General features: G+C 40.5%; 1 protein-coding gene across 2 annotated transcripts in view; it reads right to left on the bottom strand.

Moving 5' to 3' along the window:
* LOC149321950 (rho GTPase-activating protein 7-like) overlaps positions 1 to 20,853 on the bottom strand; it is a 32,159-nt gene extending 11,306 nt beyond the window's left edge. The window contains exons 1-9 of one of the 2 annotated variants that reach the window (XM_089531882.1): positions 20,779 to 20,853; positions 13,103 to 13,174; positions 11,997 to 12,078; positions 10,134 to 10,197; positions 8,043 to 9,427; positions 7,402 to 7,575; positions 4,051 to 4,210; positions 3,576 to 3,774; positions 2,906 to 3,122 (exon numbers count right to left, since the gene is read on the bottom strand). In XM_089531882.1, the coding sequence (XP_089388008.1) occupies positions 2,906 to 3,122; positions 3,576 to 3,774; positions 4,051 to 4,210; positions 7,402 to 7,575; positions 8,043 to 9,427; positions 10,134 to 10,197; positions 11,997 to 12,078; positions 13,103 to 13,174; positions 20,779 to 20,791 (2,366 nt within the window). In that variant the 5' untranslated portion in view covers positions 20,792 to 20,853. The remainder of the gene's footprint in view (positions 1 to 2,905; positions 3,123 to 3,575; positions 3,775 to 4,050; positions 4,211 to 7,401; positions 7,576 to 8,042; positions 9,428 to 10,133; positions 10,198 to 11,996; positions 12,079 to 13,102; positions 13,175 to 20,778) is intronic. The other variant, XM_089531891.1, reaches the window with a different exon arrangement.
* Positions 20,854 to 21,527: the final 674 nt, after the last annotated feature.

Raw genomic sequence — 21,527 nt, 5'->3', positions numbered from 1 at the left:
CAACTGCAACAAATAAAAAAAATGGCACAGGTACTGATCAACCTAGTTCCAGCTAAACTCACTGAATCCCTGGCAATTTGGAAAATCAATTCTTAGGTAATTTCCACTGTTTTAATGGGACTAACATCAGGATTAACAATTGCATTTCACATTTAAATACAGTGGACCCTTGTTATACGCTGGGGTTTGGTTCCAAGATCCCCCGTGGAAAACAAAATCCGTGTATGCTCAAGTCCCATTAAATATGACATAGCAAAATGGTGTCCCTTATAAAAAATGGAAAATCAAGGTAAATTTATACTTTTTTGGAACATTTTCAAACCGTGTATGCTTGAATCAGTGTATAAAAAATCCGTGTATAAGAAGGGCCGACTGTACACTTGTCTGTACGCACACAGCATTTGTTTATTTCTAAGATTTTTGCCTGCTGCTTTTAATGGTTGTGAGGATTACTCTGTGTTGGTGTACAAGCTCCCAGATAGCAGCAAGAGCTTGAACATCTCACTACAGTGAAGATGAAGCAATTTCACTCTGGGAACTGGGACATTTCCTGAAAACTGTAAGCAGAGATGCCCTGGCCCCTTTGATATTATACATTTATTAGTTAGTTACATCTTTACTCTTTCTTTCTTCCAGTGAGCTCAAGGGAATGTATATGATGGCCCTCTAGCTTCAATCTTATTCTCCCCCAACCCTGGGAAGACAGATATGGTTGGGAAAGAATAACTGGTCCAATATTATAGTGGGGAGGGGCATATGCATAGATTTTTCTCAATTACCAATTTTAAAAGGTATGTTAATAAACATTTTCTGAGGAATAATTAATTTTGAAGCAGTAGCCCTCAGAGAACTAACCTATGACCCATTACATTACTGCAGGAGGGCAGCACACACCCTGCTCTTGTAACAAAAAAATCTCAAGGAAGAAGTCAAATATGCAGCCACCTCCTTCTCTGGCACTGTCTGTTCACAGAGGTGAGGCAACATTGACATAGGAATTCAAAGGATTCTAGTGTTCTTATATTACTGGAGCAGCATGGTCAAAAAGCCGCCACAAAATGCTCATTAACAAAAGAACGCCTCTTTATAAAGTATAAAAAATTTGAGAAGGCCATACACCGAGAATGTATGCTCCTGTCTAGTTAAGACAACATTTAATTTCATCCCAAACCATATGTTCAAGTGCTAGGTTGACAAACATGATAAGATAGGGCTATCTCCATCCCCAAGCCCCCCTCCCCCCCCAAAAAAATGCCTGGGAATTCCTCCAGAAATGCAGCTCACCCCAGCGTCCCACCTATAGTTCTTGCTGCACAAAACAAACATTTTAAAAGAACAGCATAGCAAAAAGACTAACTATTGTTAGAAAGGGCATTTTTCACAGACAAAAAACTATTTTGGTTTCCTAGCACAGTGGTTTTCAACAAGTGACACAAAGTAGTTGAGGTGGGAGATAGCTGTTTTCATTACAGCAATAAAAATTATTGCCTATAAAACCATTGAGTTTTGTCTTTATGCTCATTGTGTCTGATCCCACTGGTCAGCATAACTACAGTAGTGTTAAGTATGGTACTGGAGTGGCAGGGTAAAACAATTGTGGGTGCCACAGTAACAAAAGGGATAACCTAGGAAGGTATCTCTGTCAAGAGATGAGTCTGTTCTGCTGGCATCTAAAGTCACCAGGAGAGTCTTCAGCCAATGTGTTTTACACCTAACCACAGCAGTAGATGTTATGTTCAACAATATTATTACAATTTTCATTTTTAATGGAATTCTTGTTTTTGTGTGTTTGGATTCACTCAACAATGCTACTGCAGTCTTTATGTCCGTAAAACATATAAATGTCCTCCTTGGAAAAAAGTGCCCCCCCCCCCCCCCCTGCTACAATGGTGAGACACAGGTTTTTTTAAATGGGACTCGATGAGTTTATTTCACCCTGTTAATGGATAAATATCACAAGGGTGAGGAGTGCTAGGGAGTAGTTCTCAACTGTTCATATCTTAAGTAACATCAATCCCAATGGCATCACTAGGGTTGGTGTCATCTGGTGTGGTAACAGCCTCACAGGTGAAGAAAGGAGAGGCATCGCTTGATCACGGTGCAAGCAAGCCCTCTGATTTCTCTGCCCACTAGGCCTCACTCCATGCCTCTGAGGCTCAGTGGGCAGAGGAAGGAGAGGTATCACTCGCTCACCGCAGTCACTGGTTTTCTCTTCCACTGAGTGTGAGCTCCAGTTTTTTAAAGGGAAACGGGCAAACAAACACCACAGCCTATTTTGGACAAAAGGCAAACTAAAGTTTGGGGAGCAGTGGTGTCACCCTACTTTGGTTTTCACCCAGTATGGTCCACAATCCGCCTCCCCCCAATGATACCCCTGCACCAAGTTAAGATAGGAACTGTTGAGAACTAGTGCCCCAGCACTCATCACACCTGTGATATTTACCCATGAATGGGGTGAAATAAAATCCACCAGGAACATATTTGACTGGTGCATATGGAAGATCCAAGATGTGGGGAGGGTCTTTTTCTCCTTTTCCACCTATTCACTATCTCTTCTTGCAGTATATACAACAAAAACGTATTTTGTTATGTGTTGGCCTAGGATATATACGATGGTCACAAAGGATATCCAGATTGTTATCTTGGACAGAAATTAGTTTACCAGCTACCCTACTATTGCAAAATCTTATCTGCATTCCATTCCTGGTTTCACAGACCTGCAATCTGCACCCAAACAAAGCCAAAGACAGCACAAATTGACTAACATAGACCACTATGTAAAAGCAATGGCTATATCATACTCATTTCCTATTAACGTTGACTGACTGAAGCACTTTGCAATTTGTACCATGGTCAGTGTATTTTTCCACTTGTTCATTAACAAGCTTTGGCAAAGCCAAAATACCTAGATGATGAAGAACTCTCTCTCCGCAGGGTATTAAGGTGAAACAAAGATGGTGCCAGACAGACAGCAATGTTGGCCGGAGTCATCTGGTTTTCCTCCACAAAAGCTACTACATCCCTGAGAAAGAACAGCAGAATTTTCAAAGCTTCACGATTTTCATCGGGAAGCAAAAGAATAGCAGCTTGGACAGCATAAAATTGCTGATCTTTTGGGAGATCTAGAAAAGGAGAGACAGAGAAAAATAATGGGCATTGTTTAAGATGTGTCAAGCTTTATTTTCAGACATTACACTATCTTCTTATCAATGAATTTATATGCGTTCTTTCAAACATATTGAAAATAACCACTCATACCTAATTTCTGTCTATTTTTTAACACAATGTGGCACAGATTAAGAAAACCCAAAGGAACCTCATTATATTACATTTGTCTAATTGAGGGAATGAAATAACAGCTTCTGCTCAAAACTTATCGGATAGAAACAAGCTACAAATTTTAAAGAAATCTCATGATATCTATACTCTTTTTCTTGACTTGTGACTCAGACATGCATTAATATAAAGCCACAATTAAACAACAGATATATGTACATTAAAAAAGCAACTGATGTTCACTTTACAAAATGACTATTGAAAATGGACAAAACAATGTTGAAATCATAACTACATACACTGATAGATGTGGAGGAAGGATTCACAAAGTTTGCTTGTGAATATAGGTTCTGGAAGATCTCGGAAATATTGCTTCACCATGTCTGCCACATCAAAAGCTGACTGTCCCTCATATGTTATGCTGTTTGGATCATTTTCATTCATTTCCCTTAAGTAAAGAATCCTTGATTTAACACCCGATTTTCTGAAAAGGCCAACCTATGAAAAAGAATATACAAAAATAAAAGCTAAATCCAAGGGGGGAATCCCTATTGACTGTGCCTGTGGCACAATCCACATTCCAAAAAGTTATTGGCACATGCATGCATAAAGGGTAATTGGAAGGGTAAAATCTGTTTTTAAGACATAGCATGTTTGTTACAATAGTCTTTTTTTAAAAAAAGAAAACTGATGGAAAATCCACAAACACTGTGTAAAAAATGAGATGGCAGGTATGAAACCCTAAGCGTGATTTCCCATTTTTCATACTGGTACCTGGTCAAGAAAATTATCTCTCAAGTAGTCCATGGCTTGGACTATGCTCCTTGGAAGTGGATGACCTGTTTTCTGGACATTTAACAGTAATGGTACTCCAAATACACTTTTGTCCTTATAATCAGGGGCTTTTATTTTTCTGATGAACTTTGGAACAGTCCTGAAAATTAAAAAAAAGGAGTTCATTGGCTTGTGTTGTGTTCCAGATAATTCTGAGCTGAGTGTGCAGTGTTTTAAACATTCATTTATGGGACATTACACGTTAAAATAATATAATGGAATAATCAAAGCTTACAAAAGTTCTTGTTTTTATAAAAGTCCCAGAATCCCCAAGCCAGCATAAATAATAAAATAAATAAAACTTTTTATATCCCGCTTTCTATTACCACAATCAAAGCGGCATACAACCTTTAAAAATACAATATATACAATCCCCCCCCCCCTTAAAAAAGGATTAAACAATTCTATCCATTAAAATTACAGGCAATAAAATCTAAAAACAATAATAAAATAATAAAATAACGGAGGGCAGAGTCTTCGCTTATACAGTTCTCCCTCCATATTCACTAGAGTTAGGGGAACAAGACCCTAGTGAATATGGAAAAACCACAAATAACAAAAACTCCATGTTTTTACTGAGAGGACACCTCTCTAGGTAGCTCTGGGTCCTTCCAGTGCAACTCTGTGGTTGATGTCCGACAGACACTGACCACAGAACTGCCCTGGAGGAGCTACAAGGCCTAGTAGAGCATTCTCTCTTTAACTTTGACCATAGAGTTGACCATAGAGTTGTGCTGGAGGACCTAGATATTCCTAGAGAGAACATATTAATCAAACTCGTGAATAATCAAATCCGCAAATATGGAGGGATGACTGTATATGTCTGTGGGGGGAGCGTTATGTGTCTGGGTTCTATTCCGGGAAGGGTTGGCCAGCATGGCCAGCATGAGGAGACTACAGGCAGAGCCATTCAAATATCTGAGGATCCTTAACACTTTTTAGTTTACAGAGGAACAAAGCTAATTAGCAGTGTTTCAGGGGAAAATATATGTTATTATGAGCTTTTATGGCAGGGGCTCTTAATCTTTGGGGGGGGGGGCTACAGTCTCTTTGGGCAGTCTGGTGAAGCCAATGGACTTCTTTGCAATCACATTAATCTAACTGATGGGACTAATAACTATAGTAATTTCAAACTAGCGATGAGTATAAAATATTTTTCCGCTATCTGCAACAACTGTAATGTGACATGAAAACATCTGTGATTTCTGACAATGATAAAGTCACAGGTACTGCTAATACAACTCAGTATTGTTGTCTACACTCATAATTGGGGGAAATGCAAAATTTCACTTAGAAGGGTTAGTGAAAATAAAGACATAGGCCAAAATCCTATACCACTGATATCATTATGAATGTGTCACTATGTATTGTCTCCTCACCCAACCTTCCAAACCTACCTTAACAGCCAACAGCCACACTGAACAATAGAGGTCTGTTCTACTGACAAATGGGGTGCTGCAGATCATTGGTAGGAGAAGGCTTGAAAAAACCACCCTGCAGCTCCCTAACTGACAGTAGAACAGACCTCTGTTGCTTCATGTGGCTGCTGGTTATTAAGGGAGGTTTGGGGAAGCTCTTGTGATGAGGGAAATAGTGCCACAGTTGTAAACATAAACAGAGCAGTTATGAATGTTTAAGTCTAATTTATGCATACTTAATTACTCTATAGGATGCCAGCCATAGTATATGAAATCTATCCATGGATCCCAGGTTAAGAATTGCAATCCTATCCTAGAGTTTGTTTGGCAAGATCTATTTAGAGGAGGTTTGCCACTGTCATCATCTAAGGCTGAGGGAGTGTAACATGTGCAAGGCCACCCTGTGGGTGTGCATGGTTAAGAAGGGACTCTCGTTTCCTGGACTCCTAATCCAAAATTCAAACCACAACATCACTGGATTTGCCAATAGTAGCACTTCATTGCAATATACAGCATTTTTAGATTTTTTTCATTAGAACAACAACCAAAAAAACCCCACGTTTTTTAGGTTCCCAAGCATCTAAGCATTAGGTTGAAGATTAAAATCATAAGACACCCTCTCCCTCACTGGAATTACAGGGAACTACTTAGGCCCCAGTCTTCATGTATCACCCCTTAAACTCCACTGTATTCTATCAACCTCCTTCATCCAATTCAATGCTTTGCCAAAATATTCTGAAAAAGTTTAGTGGTCACCCTGTGGGGAGGTAGCTATGTTGATGGTTTAGTGCAGTATTCTACATCATTAGCCTGAAAAACCAGGATGATGTGATAACAAAATGATATTATGGAAGATAATAAAGGTCCTAAAGATGGAGTGGAAAGAACTGCAATTGATTTTTGACTATTCAAAATGGCCCCATTTCTGATACAATGCACAACATATGGCCTAAATACCCTACCACTTAAATACCTTATTATTGCTTAAATACTCTAAATGCATGAGATCCCATCTGATCTTGGAAGCTAACCAGAGTCAGCTCTGGTTAGTACTTGGATAAGAGACCACCAACAAATACCATGTGCTGTAGACTATAGTTCAGAGAAAATAAATGGCAAAACCACCTGTGAGTATTTCTTGCCTAGGAAAACCCTATGAAATTCATGGGGTTGCCATAACTTGACAGGCAACTTAAAAGGCGCACACACACACACACACACACAGAGAGAGAGAGAGAGAGAGAGAGAGAGCGCACTTGTAATATTATGCAGTGTTGCTTTTAAGGTTTGTATGTAATCCTTTAATAAAGTTTAATGTTCTTAATTTTAATGTTTTTAACTTTATAAATTTTATAATTTATAAAACAACTTTATAAATTGTTTAACAGAAAACAAGTGTTATGGCTTCCTCCATCTTATCTTAACTTGGACTGGAAGGAAAGTCTTTTTGGCATTTTCTTAACAACTATACAGTGGGCCCTCCCCTTACGCGGAAGATCAGTTCCGGATCCCCCTACATAAGGGGAAAGCCCCGTGTATGCTTGTGGCTCAGGGGCAGCATGTGCACACACACCATTACTTTGATTGCTGCGCAGCTTCCACATAAGCTGGAAGCCATGTATAGTGACTATGTATATTACACCAAAAAGAGCTATGTATATTGCAATGACTTAAAAGAGATATTAGAACACTATTAAGAGTTTAATAGTGTACTTTTACTGAAATTTTTGTATAATTTCAATCTGTTTTGTTTTTAAATGTTATTAACTGCCTTGAGTTTCACTAATGAGAGAAAGGCAGGATATATATGAATAAATAAATAAAACAGGTAGTTCCCTTTATGTCAGAAATTCACATTATTTATTTTACTTACCAGTTCCATCCTTGTTTGCTGGAAGGAGAGTATTTATCCATTAAAGAAGTTAACTTTAACAAAGCCAATTTTTGTATTCGATTGAGGTGGGAAGCAGACAGGCTGTCAATTTGAAGAGAAAGACTTTCTGAATTTACTCCTTCTTCAGCTGACCAGTGTCTTCTTCCATGGCTGCTGAACAAAACAAAACAAAACAAAACAAAAAAAATTAACTCCTCTTCAATATAAATACTATTTTAAACCCGAGTCTCCTTCTAGAACCACATAGCTCAGCAAAAATAGCTACGTATATTACAATGACTTAAAAGAGATATTGGAACACTATTAAGAGTTTAATTTTCTTTTTTTCTTAACTACAATTCTCAGATTCTTCCAACTATCTGGGGAGATTCATGATGCTATCTGGGGTGATTCTGGGAGATGTACGTATTTTTCTTTTTCATGCTCTGAACACTAAAGAATCTAGCACCAAAACCACAAGGCATTTCACATTGAGTTTAATTGAAATCAATAAATCATTAATTTAATACTTTGTACACTAAATGGGCTTAGGTGATACTGATTAAAGCCCTTCTCCTTTTCACATAAAACAATTCCAGGTATGTTTCATAGCCTTTGCTAATAATCAATAATCAGCTGACCTGATAGAATGTGTTGACATCAGTCTTGTCCCCGATTCCATGACGTATGCTAGTTCCATGAGGCTACGTTCATCAATATGTTTGCAATCTTCACCCTCAGTAACTGGAAATCCAGCCAATTTTCCCTCTGAATGTTCTTTAATTTCAAGACGGATCTCTTTAGGGGATGATGGGCAAGGAGAGGTGGACTGGTTGGAATGACTGGCAGAGTCAGAGTCCCCCTCATCAGAGAACTTCTCTGTCCATTGACTGACCAACTTCCTCAGCCCATTCACATGTTCCATAACACTGTCTAGCTCTGTGAAAACATCGTCATCACCTATCTCGGGCATATCCATTTTGTGCAGATGAATGCTAGGCACATTGTCATAAATGCTCAGTCTGTTATCCATCAATGAAAGTGAGCCAGATGGAGTTTCAGAGTCCTGAGAACTAAGCTGAACCCTGTTTCTCCGGCATCCATGAAAACTCCCAGTTCTCCAGTTCACAGAAGTGTTGTCTATGGGTGACAAAAGACTATAAGTAAGTGCTTTGGGGAAAGTCCCTGGCTTATGGCCTTGAGGTACTTGAAATACTTTTTTCTTCTCCACATGATTTTCATTTTTCAAGTTATTCTGAGAAATATCACTCCACAAAGAAAGTTTCCCAGAATCAAACTCTTCTGCATACATCCCTCCTCTTTTACTGTGTCGCCTCACTTTGATAACAGGGCTTGGGGTACTCACTGTGCTACTGTTTTCAGACTGGCTGCAACTGCTGCTCCTACTGCTGCTACTACAGGTCTGTGGTGAATCAGAAGGCTGACTTGTCTGACTCTCAGACATGTTAGAAATGCTTACACAGTTGAGGTTTCTCAACTTTTCTTCATTTAGTCCCTCTATCAGAATAGGTCCGCTAATAATGGGCTTGGTCTTTGAATGTCCTTGACTCTTCAAATTGCTACTTCGCAGACGCAACTTTTCCATTTTCTTTAAGAAACTCCTTCCTTTTTTATGGGGAGGTTTCTCCATGAGTTTGTCTTCACTAATTATATTCAAGGTTTCACTAGGAGAGGGAGAGCAGCTGAAGGTGGAGTCAGGTGATGCCAACTTATTTGAGGAGCATGTTGAAGAGCACCTGCTTGCCTCAGCCTCCTCACAGGTTTTTGGAAAGCTGATTAGGTCACTGTCTCCACTGCTGGAACTGTGGACAGACAATTCATCATTTCTCTCCCCGTGATCAGAAAAGACTATATCCCCACTGCCAGAAATGTTGAGTCTCAGATTGTCAGGAAGTTGCACACCAGAACCTTCTGAGCTCCCCAAACGAGACCATCTCTGAGTATGTTTTTCAAAGGTCCATTTGCTGCTTATTGCACAAGGCTCATCCTCTTCCGATTCATCACTCTTAGGATAAAGAAAGAGGGGTTTGCAAATAATTAGACAAGCAATTAAAAAAAATCAAAGCAAGTGAGGGAAACTAGCAGTATTTCTACCTATCTTGCACATGCCAGTGTTACACATAAACCCTTGACCTTTTCCTTGAATCCCATCGTTCAATTATTTCAGTGGGGAGACCAGCATATTTTTGGCATATTTTATTTAGAGTGGGAAAGACTGGGGTCCTGTATTTTAATAAACACAAAGTATGTCCAATATAGCTCTAGAGTACAGCAGACCAGTAATTAGTCACAACAAGTACATTCCATTGATTGAAATGGGTATTCTACGTAGGACTAATGTTGGATTCAGACCATGGGCATGGACAGGGGTAGCGTGTCCCTGTTGGTGCTTTTGGACATCTCAGCAGCTTTCGATACCATCAACCATGGTATCCTTCTGGAGCGCCTGAGGGAGTTGGCCCTTGCAGTCTCTTCTAACTCTATGATTTTATGATCTGAGAAATTTTAAGCATTTTTGTAACAGAAAACAATAGCATTAAGGAAAAAAAAACAGAAGTACAAAAGAACTTATCTACTGTAGCAACTTTTCTCACTGATGGTTAAACAGACACAGTGTGAAATTTCAAAGTATCAGTCTTCTATGCAAACATCTTTGATTTAACCCACCCCCACTACAGCTATATTAGTGATAGCATAATTTGAAAACATACCCGCTTTCTTGGTCGATTAATTTCTACTTTCATTGCTGCATATTTATTCAATGTATTCAACCGTCTGGAGAGAAAAAGAGTGATCCATTAATACTAAGACACTAAATTTTTTGTAATATTACAATCAGTGGCATTCATTCCATTTAATTTCTCCATTAAAGGACACAGAGAGACTGATTAAGATTACCTCCTTTTCTGTTCTGCCAGTAGAAATGTTCTACTGGATCAAAGTCTCCCACAGACAGAAGGGTATCTTTTCTATCTGGAAGGCTTATGTTGGATCCAGCTCAATAATTAGTATACATATCTGTCCTGACAATTTAGCAGCTTGCAGATGCCCTGCCTTTTTCTTCTATTTAGAGAATAAGAGAAGGCAAAGCAGCAAAACATTAGTGATTATATCATTTCCAAAAGAGATTTGATTTCTATCAGTGTTAAATCTGAGGACCCTTCAATACGACGAATTTTTCTAATTTCTAAGATACCTTCCCTTTTATACAAAGCAGATATTAAAATACATAGAAATAATGGCCTAAAAATCTTATTGCAGGCTGCACGTACCTTTTAAGAAATTAAGGAATTAAAGAACTTCAGACAGCATTGTCGTATAATTTGTTTGCAATTAAGCAATTACTCTGGCACACCCCTGGGAAGGGGGTTGGTGGGAGTTGCATAATATTTTTCAGAGCTACTAATAACTTAAAGCTAAAATTATAACATGCACCTTTATTATTACAGCTGGTCTGGCAAGATGTCAGCTTTGCCTTAGCGCCCGCAGCATCTTACCAAAGCTCTTTTCAGAAGAATTTTAATTTTAATTTTGCATATGATATTCATTGTAGCTTGGCTGCTAATACACCTAATACACTAATACACTCTGACCATCAGGGTGGGCTGGAGAGGGCAATATAAAATAAGTATCTGCCTTGAACATTTTTCTGACAGAAAGGGAAGGTCTATATTACTTTAAAAAAAACAACAACAACAACTCTTTGAGTCAAGTCATTTGCCCAGTTGGGTAATAAAACAACACATAAAACATCATGCTATTAATAAAATATAAACATTAATACAGTTTAAACATAATGTAAAACCCAGTATCATCCTATTTTAAATACTGATAACTGCTCAATCCAATCCAATAGACTGGAGTGATTTTAGAGTGTTTATAATCTAAACCTACACCAGAGTAAACTCTTAGCAGACACAAATGGCTGTGTTCTTAGCCATATTGCACATGAGTAATTAAAGGCTCTGGGTAAAACACAGTACTCTATAATGTGACTGGGAATTAGCAGAAAGCCAGTGCAGAAATCATCAGTCTGGTTTATGACATCAAATTCAGAACACTCACATACTGTATTTCTCATTTGTACAAGTCTATTTCTTGCCTTTTAGAAGAAAAGGCCTTTGAAGGCACAATGTGTATGCTGATACAGCACTAATATATTGCTTATAAAAACTCTAACACAATAATAGCTATATAATAACTATACAACAAAACATATCTAGAAAAGACTAATAAGATGCCTAACTGCAGACCGATTTTCTTCATTCATTGCTTTCCTTAACCAAAGCTTCAGGGATCTTGTAGTACCTTTGACACTAACTGAAAGGAAGAAGTTGGCAGCATGAGCATTCCAAGACTTAAGTCTACTTCAAATGCATCTGAGGAAGTAGATTTGTCTACAAAAGTTCATGTTGCAAACATCTTTCTTTCAGTTAGTCTCAAAGGTGCTACAAGATCTCTCTACATATTGATTCTACAGACTAACACTGCTATATCTTCAAATGTCAAAGTTTCAGAGTCTGAGTGCCAGACACCTATTAATGAGCCAAGGAGGAATTCATACTAATATTTACCTGTACAAGGATTCCATTTCATCTTTATCTAAAAATTCATGATCTTTTCTCACAGAGTTGATGTCAACAGGAAATTGCATATCTGTAAGATGAAGTTCACAGTAGGTTTCAGTTTCTGAAATAAGTTATTTAAGTATTTACAATAACAAAAGACCAATGTAAAGAACAGCTTAAGCTAATTAATACAAATACCCAAATAGTCTAAATCAGACAACTATAATATCAGAGATTTGTAAATCAGAACACAACAGATAAATGACTGCAGTGGGAAAGATGCACTAATAAAAGAACCTGGAATTCAGAGGCATCTATAAAGAAAAAACACAATAAACCTCAGTCCCATCACTACCTGATTTAGTAAGCAAGCGGTGTGAAGTTCAAATGGTACTGGAGCTGCCTATGTAAAGAGAAGTACAGATGTCTGAAAGCAGCAGACATACAGCTTTCCAGTAATCTGAGCAACACTGAAGTAGCTAAGTGCCATTTTGGACACTCACATCCTTCAAAGAATTTATTTTAATTCAAAGGACATGAAGCAAGTGAATTCAAGGTGAATCCTGTACAATTTGGCAACACTCTGAAGTCTGTTCTGTTTTTCAGAGTTTCATACAGAATGATTCCTTTATGACACAGACACCAGTGTTGTCTTCTACCAGCGTAACACAAACATAATTTAAGATGGTCCACTGCAGTCTTTTTGTCATCAGACCAAAACAATGGAGTGGGAGGCAGTGGGGGAGAAACTTCCTCTTTCTGACAACTTTATTTCTAGATCACACTGGCCAGTGTCACATGGTGATATACTGCTGGTAGGACACAGGGATTTAGGGGGATCAAGATAGGGTCTATTTCCCCCTCTCCACTGCTGTCCTCTACTGATACCTCAAAGCATCTCTGAAGGGATGGGAAGCCCATTTTTAGATGGTGCAGAAGGCTAGGGAGGGGAGTAGGGAGAGAGCGCTACAAGTTTCACTAGTGAGACTCTGGATTTCACCCATCTACAGAAAACAACCCAATTTCCACCTCAGGAAAAAGGAGTAATTCTGGCCATTTTTCACAAGTCTGTATTGGAATGAGAGCAAGTATCTCAGAACAAGATGCAGTACCTTCAAACATTTGCGCATACTGGGGGAAACCAGCAGCCTTCAGCCAGTCACAGGCTTCTTTGGCTTCAATTTCTGAAAGCAAAAGAAACATTTTTTAAAAAAAAACCCATAAAGACTTTTTCCAATATTTCACATGAAAAGCCAACACTTTGGTGGTTTTTTTAATACTACAAAATTATAGCACTTTGATACCACAAATTCTGGGTTGTGGGGTTTGAGGAGGTACTAGAGATCTCTGGCAAACAATTCTAATTACCTCAGGAAACTACAAATACCATGAGTCCACAGAACAGAGTCGTGGCAGTTAAAGTAGTATCAGTATGCTAGAACTGAGAAGCGTCAAAGAGACTGGTGTTCTGCTATGTAATCTAAATCAATCTATTTGCTTTTCTGTCTGTAGAAAAACAGTTCAATCCCACTCCCACAATTCTGTAGTCAAATATTACACTTCATATCAATAACTTACTATGATTACCCCAGCATACAGGAGAGACATTTGACATACAATTGCATCTAAATCATTGATAACAATACTGTAACAGCTTCACATATCCAATGTCCCTATTGATTTTCTGCTCTGATGCACCTTTAGTACATTGGAATATGTGATCTCAAAAGTAACTGACAATAATTTAACTTATAACCAAGAAGTCATTTGGGAGACATGTCTTCCAAATTTGAGACACAATGGTGTTTTTTAAAAAAAGGCAGCACCACCCATATTGTTCTTATATATACAAGCTAGCTCTACAGTGTTCAACTACAATACTCTAGTAATCTGAATGTCCTACAGGACTGAGGAAGCAATAATTCTCCATTATAACCCATCTATCCTAAATATCTTTTAGTTGTACAGTTTACAATCTATAACATCTATGTTTAGTTCACTGAAACAGATGTCAGGAACTAACTAGTCATTTTGTGACAATTAATAAAAAGCCCATGTCTGTAATGCTGTAACATTCCCACAGGAAAGAAAGAGGAAAACGTAACTTTGCAGAACTACAAAACATTTACCAGATGCCTTTAAAATGTAAACATGTTTCATATACTTCTGGAAGAACATAAGCCAGCAGTTCCAAAGCTGAGAAAAGCTTCAAATTGTTGGATTTGTTTTTCTATTTTAAAAAGACCTCACTGATCTTTTAGGTTAGCTTGTGCTAATGTTGGTGAATATAAATTGGTTTCCACACATACACACACAAAATAGCTGAAATTGCATTCTTGTTAATTTATTATGGTAGCTTTTCATAAAACAGGTAAACTATCAATTTACAAAAAGAAGTTTGATGAAATATTGCCAGAATTATATGATTTTTAAAAATACAGTCGTCCCTCCGTTTTCATGGGCTTGAAGTCCATGTCCCTCGCCCGTTCCTGGGTGGCAAATGGAGGGGGACAAAATGGGGCGTGCACTGCTATTCAAGTCAATGGGGCTTGAATATAGACAAACTTCTGTTTTCGGGGTGGTGGTGTCTGGACTCCGGAACGGATCCCCTGCAAAAACAGAGGGGTAACTATATATTACAATAAGTGAATGTTCACTCTCTCTTGCTTTTTCTAGTTTTGTCCCGGTGCTGCATATTAATTGAATTCTGCTGGTTTATGCAAGCCTTTCCTAATATGGCATCCTCCATATGTCCTGGACTACAACCTCTGTCATTCCCAGCCTGCACAGACATGGCTAGGAAGGCTTCTTTACATAGTTACAATATATAGCATGTATCAAGAAAGAAGAAGTCATAATTACAAAAATGTCTTTAGTTTTCTTAAAGAAAGAATCAGAATCTTGGTAGACAAATTCTACAGATGCCCTTTCAGACTTTTCTACTAGTCAAGGTTCAACCCCATCTATTCTGCAAGATCCAAAATGGCAGGATGTCACCTATGTCAGCATGTAGTGCTACAACCAGTAGCTGAGCAATAGGGTTCCTGAAACTACAAGGCAAGTCCCTAATCATAAAACCTGGCATTGGCATAATACACTGCAATTGCTGGTCTGATGCTTTTCTCCATGCTGGGAAAAAAATGTGTGGCAGTTATTAGGTAGGTACCAAATCCAATGAATATTTCCCGATTGCCATTATGAGTAAAGTCACTTGCGACCTTTGTTGTTTGCCTATTGACTCTTCTTGAGCCAAAAATCTTGAAGTATGAGTCAGGCATGTTTTGGGGTACGAGATCCATTCACTCTACATAATTACTGTGCTATGATTCCACTTTGACTGTCATGGCAACATTCTACAGAATCCTGGGACTGGCAGGTTAGAGAGGGGCATTTTGAATCCTCAGCCTGAGAGATCCAGTACCTCACCAAACTACAAACTCCAGGATTCCATGGGATGAAAACATGGAAGTTCAAGTGGTATAATAGCACCATAATTATGTTGTGTGAACAGACTCACAGGCACACCAGCTGGAACACTACTCTAGTCTGAAGCCATCGATACTGCAATATGCCGAAAACATATAAGCCAAGTTCATCAGCCAAAGAACCAAGCAGGAAAAGTTTGAGAAAGAGTGAGGAATGACATACTCTTGCTGTCACAGATGATATACAGAAAAAAAGAATAACTTTGGGGGATACAGAGCAACAGAACCTGAATGTTGGCAGAAAGTTCAGGGAAGCGACAAAGTAAATCAAAGCATCAACAACATCAGAGGAGAAGGCAATGTAACCAGAACGAATTACACAAAACCTTAGGGGTGAAATCATACCAACTATTAGCTATGACACATCAGTATACCTAGTATATTTGACACTCAGTGTGCATCATTTTTTAATACCCCACTCCTCTCTTCAATAGCCTTTCTGGGTCTGGGGAAGATGCTGGGCAAACAACAAAGGCAACTCTCTACCACCCTGCACTTTTTCCAGGTCTAGCAGAGTTCCTGGGTGAGCAGGAGAGGGGGAAGATTAACTTTTTGGGCCAAGCCACCAGACCTGGAAGGCAGCACCTTCTCACCAACACACCAGGTGACACCCCCTCTGAGGTGTCACCCAGTGTGGTCTATACACTGACAACCTCTATGTCTGGATGATGCAGTGCCAAAGGAGCACTGTATAGCTGCAGTGCCGCAGCTATCACATCCTTTCCAGGGTGCAAAAAGGAGCCACTTTTTGCGGCTGCTTTTTGCGCCCTGGAACGTTTGGAACAGGGCCATGGTGTGTGGTTGCCATGGCCCCAATCTGGCTGAAGAAGGGGAGCTGGAGGCTGCCCCTTTGAGGCTGTTTGTACAACTCCCAAGTGCACTTGGCTTTGCCAAGACAGTAGCTCCCTAAGGAGGAGGTCATCATCACAGCAAAGGAGAAGGACAAGTGTGCTCTTTTGACCACCAGTACCCCCACCCTACCCTACCTGCATTGGATGACACTAGGGGTCAGGACACTGTCGTAATTATAAATGTGAATAGGACTGTGCACAAGATCTAGCTTGTAATTTTATAAAAAGTGAACAGAATGCCAGGGTGTCTTGTGCAAAACAAGCTTCTATCACTCTTAAGAAGCCTGTTCTTAGGTTGACCTTTAAAAGTTAATTCCAGATATCACACTCTTTTGTTTCTTTCCAGAAGAAGACTTATTGCAAGAGAGAGTGAGTGAAGGGGGGGGGAGTTATTGCCTTATGAACTTCATGCTATTATCTGCATATAGTGTGAGTCTCTCCAGCTCACTCTGATCTCCCCCCCCCCCAACAACTTCTCTTTGTGTGTAACACACACTTCCTGACTCTCTAAAAACATATGAATAGTTTAAAGTTTCCATTTCCTGTTGGCCTTGTTACTTGAAGACTGAAGGTCTAGCAGAAGTTCAAAATGAAATGTTTATTTTAACAAACCATCACTGATATGTACTTTGAAGAAATTATGCAAACATGACTGATCCCCAGTCCTGTCTAATTTTTCCATACTGAGATTGCAGAATGCAGTACCATACAGTACAAATCTTAAAAGGGAGGCTACTAGGTCAGATCAACTTGTGCTTGAAAAAACAGCAAGAGTATGTCCTTAGTTTTCATCAGCATGTCAAAACAGAAAAACCATCTTCTTACTCAAACCAAATGTATTGTGTGAAGAAAATAAAACATGAGATGGATCCATCTAAAGTAACTGGCCATAAACAAGCACACTCTCATTATTTCCATATGCCATAAATTTCAAGTATCATGTGAAAATACGTTAAACATAAAAGCAGAAAAACCTCTGTTTTGTAGAAACGGAACTAGAATATCCATCACTGACAAATGACATATTAAGCTAAAGAAATGTGTGGAAATTCACATGGTAAAAAAACCCTATCAGTCTTAAAGATGGTGCTAGATTTCGTCCTCTTTCCTTTTTATAGATGAATCTCTGTTACACTGGAGGTTTTTTTTTTCTTTGTTCGAACATTGTGTTACTGAACAGTTTGTTAAACTTTTTAAAAGAATAACATTTCAAGTACTTTTTAGCATTCCAATTTCATTGCTAACTTTTAAAACATAGGTAAGGAACCTGTAGACCCCCAAATGTTTTCTTTCCAATGCTGATTAGCCCCAGGCAATATATCTGATGGTTGTGATGGGAGATAAAGTCCACAATATATGAAGGGCCACGGGTTTCTGTTCTTAAAGATTCTCATTTAGTATTACAGAACATAAAACAGCCCTCATAACTACTTTTCACAATATTTTGGATTACACATGGACAAGGATGGTGGCCTAAATGAACTTCTGTGTAATGGATATAACTTTAGTGCATTTATTGGAGGATTGTAATGAGCAGATTACACGAGTGATGGCAAATTTTCTAATGGAGGCAACAAAAATTTGGTATAAATTGAACAACTGTAATCCATAGAATTACATGTTATACGGACGGAATTTTATAGTATTTATGTTAATAATTTTAGTTTAAAATTTTAACTTTGTATGATTTTTTTTTATTGAGATGCCTAATAAAGGTTATGGTATGGTATGGTATGGATGGTGGCCCTTATGGTCTACAATATTTGGGAGACACTTTGTTGAGAAGAGCTGACTTACAACATGCAGCTGACCAGCAAATTCACAGCAACAAACACTACTACACTAACTTTCCATTGTTGCTTCAGTGGTATAATTTTATTGACATCTGTTTGAAGTCAAGACACTCGAACTCCTCCTTCATCAACACACCTGTTATCCAGTTCCCAAACAGAGATGCAAATCAGGCTAAATTAAATTTATCATCCTAGTTTTAAAATGTTTGTAATACTTCAGGTACACAACAAATTTCCCAAGGATCTTATCTGGTGCACACCTACCAGTTACAAAGAACACCCCACCTTTCCTAAGTCCTAGATAATGGGGATTTGCTCAGCTATTGCAAGATTCAGAGATTTCATTCTTGTATTAAATCACCAAAAACAAAACCTCCCAAATAAAACAAAATAAAAACCCCAACCACCTTCCCTCCTACGCTTCCATCAATGCTCCCTTTTGGTTCTTTACATTTTGATAATTCATTTTCATTCACATGAAAATACAATTAATACAGGAACTGGATATTAGGACTACTGTGCCAAGTATATATTTGATCACCTCTGTGAAAACATGTTGGGTGAGATTTTCTCCAACTATATTTATACTAATGTCTATCAAGTGTGTCTCCCTCACTCCTCAAAATGACTAATCTTACTACGGCAGTAAAACAAAAAACTTTAGACAATACCAAATTACTCAGCTGTGCTTGTTGGACTTAGACATAGAAAAGCAGGGTGTCTCAGTGCTAAAGGAGTACTTTCACCTCCTACTCCTCCTGTTCTTAACCCCATTGTTCTCTTTCAGTGCTTTCCATCTGTTCCAGAACCAGAGTCAACATGCATGGGATCTGCTTGGCGTCTGGATCAGCCAGATGTCAAACTCTGGAAGGCACATGTCCTACTGTACCTTCTATTTTATCAGCCAAGTATATTGGCAGACTCTTTTGTGCAGCCTGCTGTTCTATGGTTCATTGTTGGCAGCAGCTGGGGAGTCAGTGATAAGGCCAACATAAGGTCACGTAACACACCTCAATTCTCCCTATCCACATCTGTGGTGTTTGCCAGGAGCATGGACATCACTGGAATGCAAGCTCTGACTCACAAGATTCTCACTTTGCCTTTGATTCTCACATGCCTGGTCTTTGGCATGTCTGCAATGACTACAGTGGGCTCTTGGTATCCGCTGGGTTCATAATTCCCTGTGGATACCAAAATCCATGGATGCTCAAGTCCTATTAAATACAAAGACACAAGAAGATGGCATCCCTTATACAAAGTGGCAAATTGAAGCTTTACCTTTTGGAATGTGTGCATGTGTGTGTGTGTGTGTGTTTGAAATCATGGATGGTTGAATTCATGGATAAAGAATGTGCGGATCCAGAGGGCCAACTGTATTTTGTAAGTGTAACTGGGAGCTTCCTGTGACAGATTCTCTTTAAATCTGCTATAAGTTGGAAATGAGCTGAGGGCACACAGAAACAAGGACATGGCAACAAGAGCCAACTGGGAGCTTGTTGGTTTGGCTGGAGAATAGCAAAAGGTATGGCTCTGGGCAGGAGGTCCTCTCTCCTTCCCATCTGACCCTCTGTTTACACATTTACAAACAACTGCATCGCTTTCTAATGTTATGGGTGCCAAGTGGGAACCAATCAGCATGGCTTCTATCATTCTGGAATGAAAACACCCCTCCTGGAAGCTACGTCTTCATCGGCCAAAGAAGCATGTGCCCTAAGCAAAAGATACACAGCCGTAAATCACAGGCATGGCTTTTCCTCATGGCCCACAGCCTCGGCTGCGAGAGAGAAGACTCACCCTAAGGTCCAGACAGACTGAGGCCCTGTGCCACTGACCCAATTCTAAGTCGATTGAAGGGGGAAAACAAAACTACATTCCTACTCCAAAGTCCCAAACTGAAAGCTCTGAAGTTCAACCTCCAGAAATGACCAGCCAAAGAACTACTGACCTTCTCCCACCCAACTGGCTTAGACAGGTCTGTCTCTAGATTCGCCCCAGGCATCTGAGGAAGGAGGCTCCAGTCCGGGAAACCAAGTCTCCCAAAGGGCCCCAAGATCCCTTTGCGCTGCATACTCATCTCCCAGGTTTTTTAACATGGCCATGTCTTTCAACAAGCCTCGGGCTTGGTATTCTGCTGGGCCTCTTTAGAAATAGGCAGGCACCCATTTCTCAGGACCCCCCCCCCCGAGAGGCCTCTGCTGCTGGAGAGCAACCCCCTGAGGCTGAGAGAGTGTGACTGGCCCATGCTCACCCAAATGCTCTCCTTGGTCTCGGCTTCTCGGGAGCCTGTGTCCCCCTTCCCTTTCAGGCTCCTTGGGTCCAGGAGGGAAGCTAAGAAGAGCACAGGGCAGCTCCTGCCTTTCCCCCTTGCCTCCAGGAGGAATGCCTCCACTGGAGCAGGGCCAAGATCTTTCCCGGGCAGCTGCTCCATTTCCAGCCTTCCCTGCAGGAGGAACCCATCCCCCAGGGCTCCTCCTCCCTTTCACCCGTGGGCCCCCAAAGGTCCTCCATCCCGACGGGGCCCTTGGAGGCTCTGGGGCTTGCTCCGGCCTCTCCCTCTCCCTGGCCCCAGGAGCTGCCTTCTCTTGGCCCCCTGCCCTCCCCCTGCTCCCTCCAAAGAGCCCCCAGCCCCGGGCTCCCGAGAGGGACCCACCCGACTTACTTGGGAGGATCATCCTGGCCCCGAGCCTTTCTCAAGGAGGCAGCCCGGCCAGGAGACCCCAGCCTCTCGCCCGGCCTCAAGCAGCATCCACCCAGAGCAGCAGCAGCAGCAGCAGGAGGCCAAGCACGCCTAAAGCCCGCCAGCGCCGCCTCCTCCTCCTCCTCCTGCTGCTGCTGCTGCTGCTGCTGCCGCCTTTGCTGGCCGCCCTTTGCCCTAAAGGAAAGGAGGACCGAGGAGGAGGACATATATGGGAGGGGGCTGAGTGGCCTGAGAAAGAGCCTTGCCTCTCCTCCTCCTCCTCCTCCGGGGAACCAGAGGCGCCCTCCTTCCCTTTTAGGATATATACATATATCAGTTCCCAAAGACAACCTTGGTTTTGGCACTGTATATAAGGGACCCCATATTACTCTGCCATGTGTATATATCATGGGTCTTGAGCATCCCCCAGTTTGGGACCCAGGCCCCAAGCCCCCACTGTTTCCTGCTTAAACTTCAATGGCCTGGCCTCACAGAGACTGGGGGCCCTTGGGGCTTGCTGGGGTTTAGGCCCAGGAGCCCCTCCTCTCCCTCTCCAGGTACCAAAGGGGAATGGCCAAATAATGCCACCTAGCTGAGGCCAGTGCCTCCTTTGGCCTCATGATAAGCCGGCCCCTGGAAAGCCCCATACAGCAGGCCCTTGATATTTGCTGGGATTTGGCTCCAGCCCCCTCCCCCCATGGATACTAAACTCCACAGATGCCCCATTAAAG

Source organism: Sceloporus occidentalis, unplaced genomic scaffold (assembly GCF_023333645.1).
Source record: "Sceloporus occidentalis isolate IW3139 unplaced genomic scaffold, rSceOcc1.0.p SCAF_1, whole genome shotgun sequence".
Lineage (NCBI taxonomy): Eukaryota > Metazoa > Chordata > Lepidosauria > Squamata > Phrynosomatidae > Sceloporus > Sceloporus occidentalis.
The sequence above is the reverse complement of the archived record's forward strand: the minus strand, read 5'-3'. Positions and strand labels throughout refer to the sequence as shown.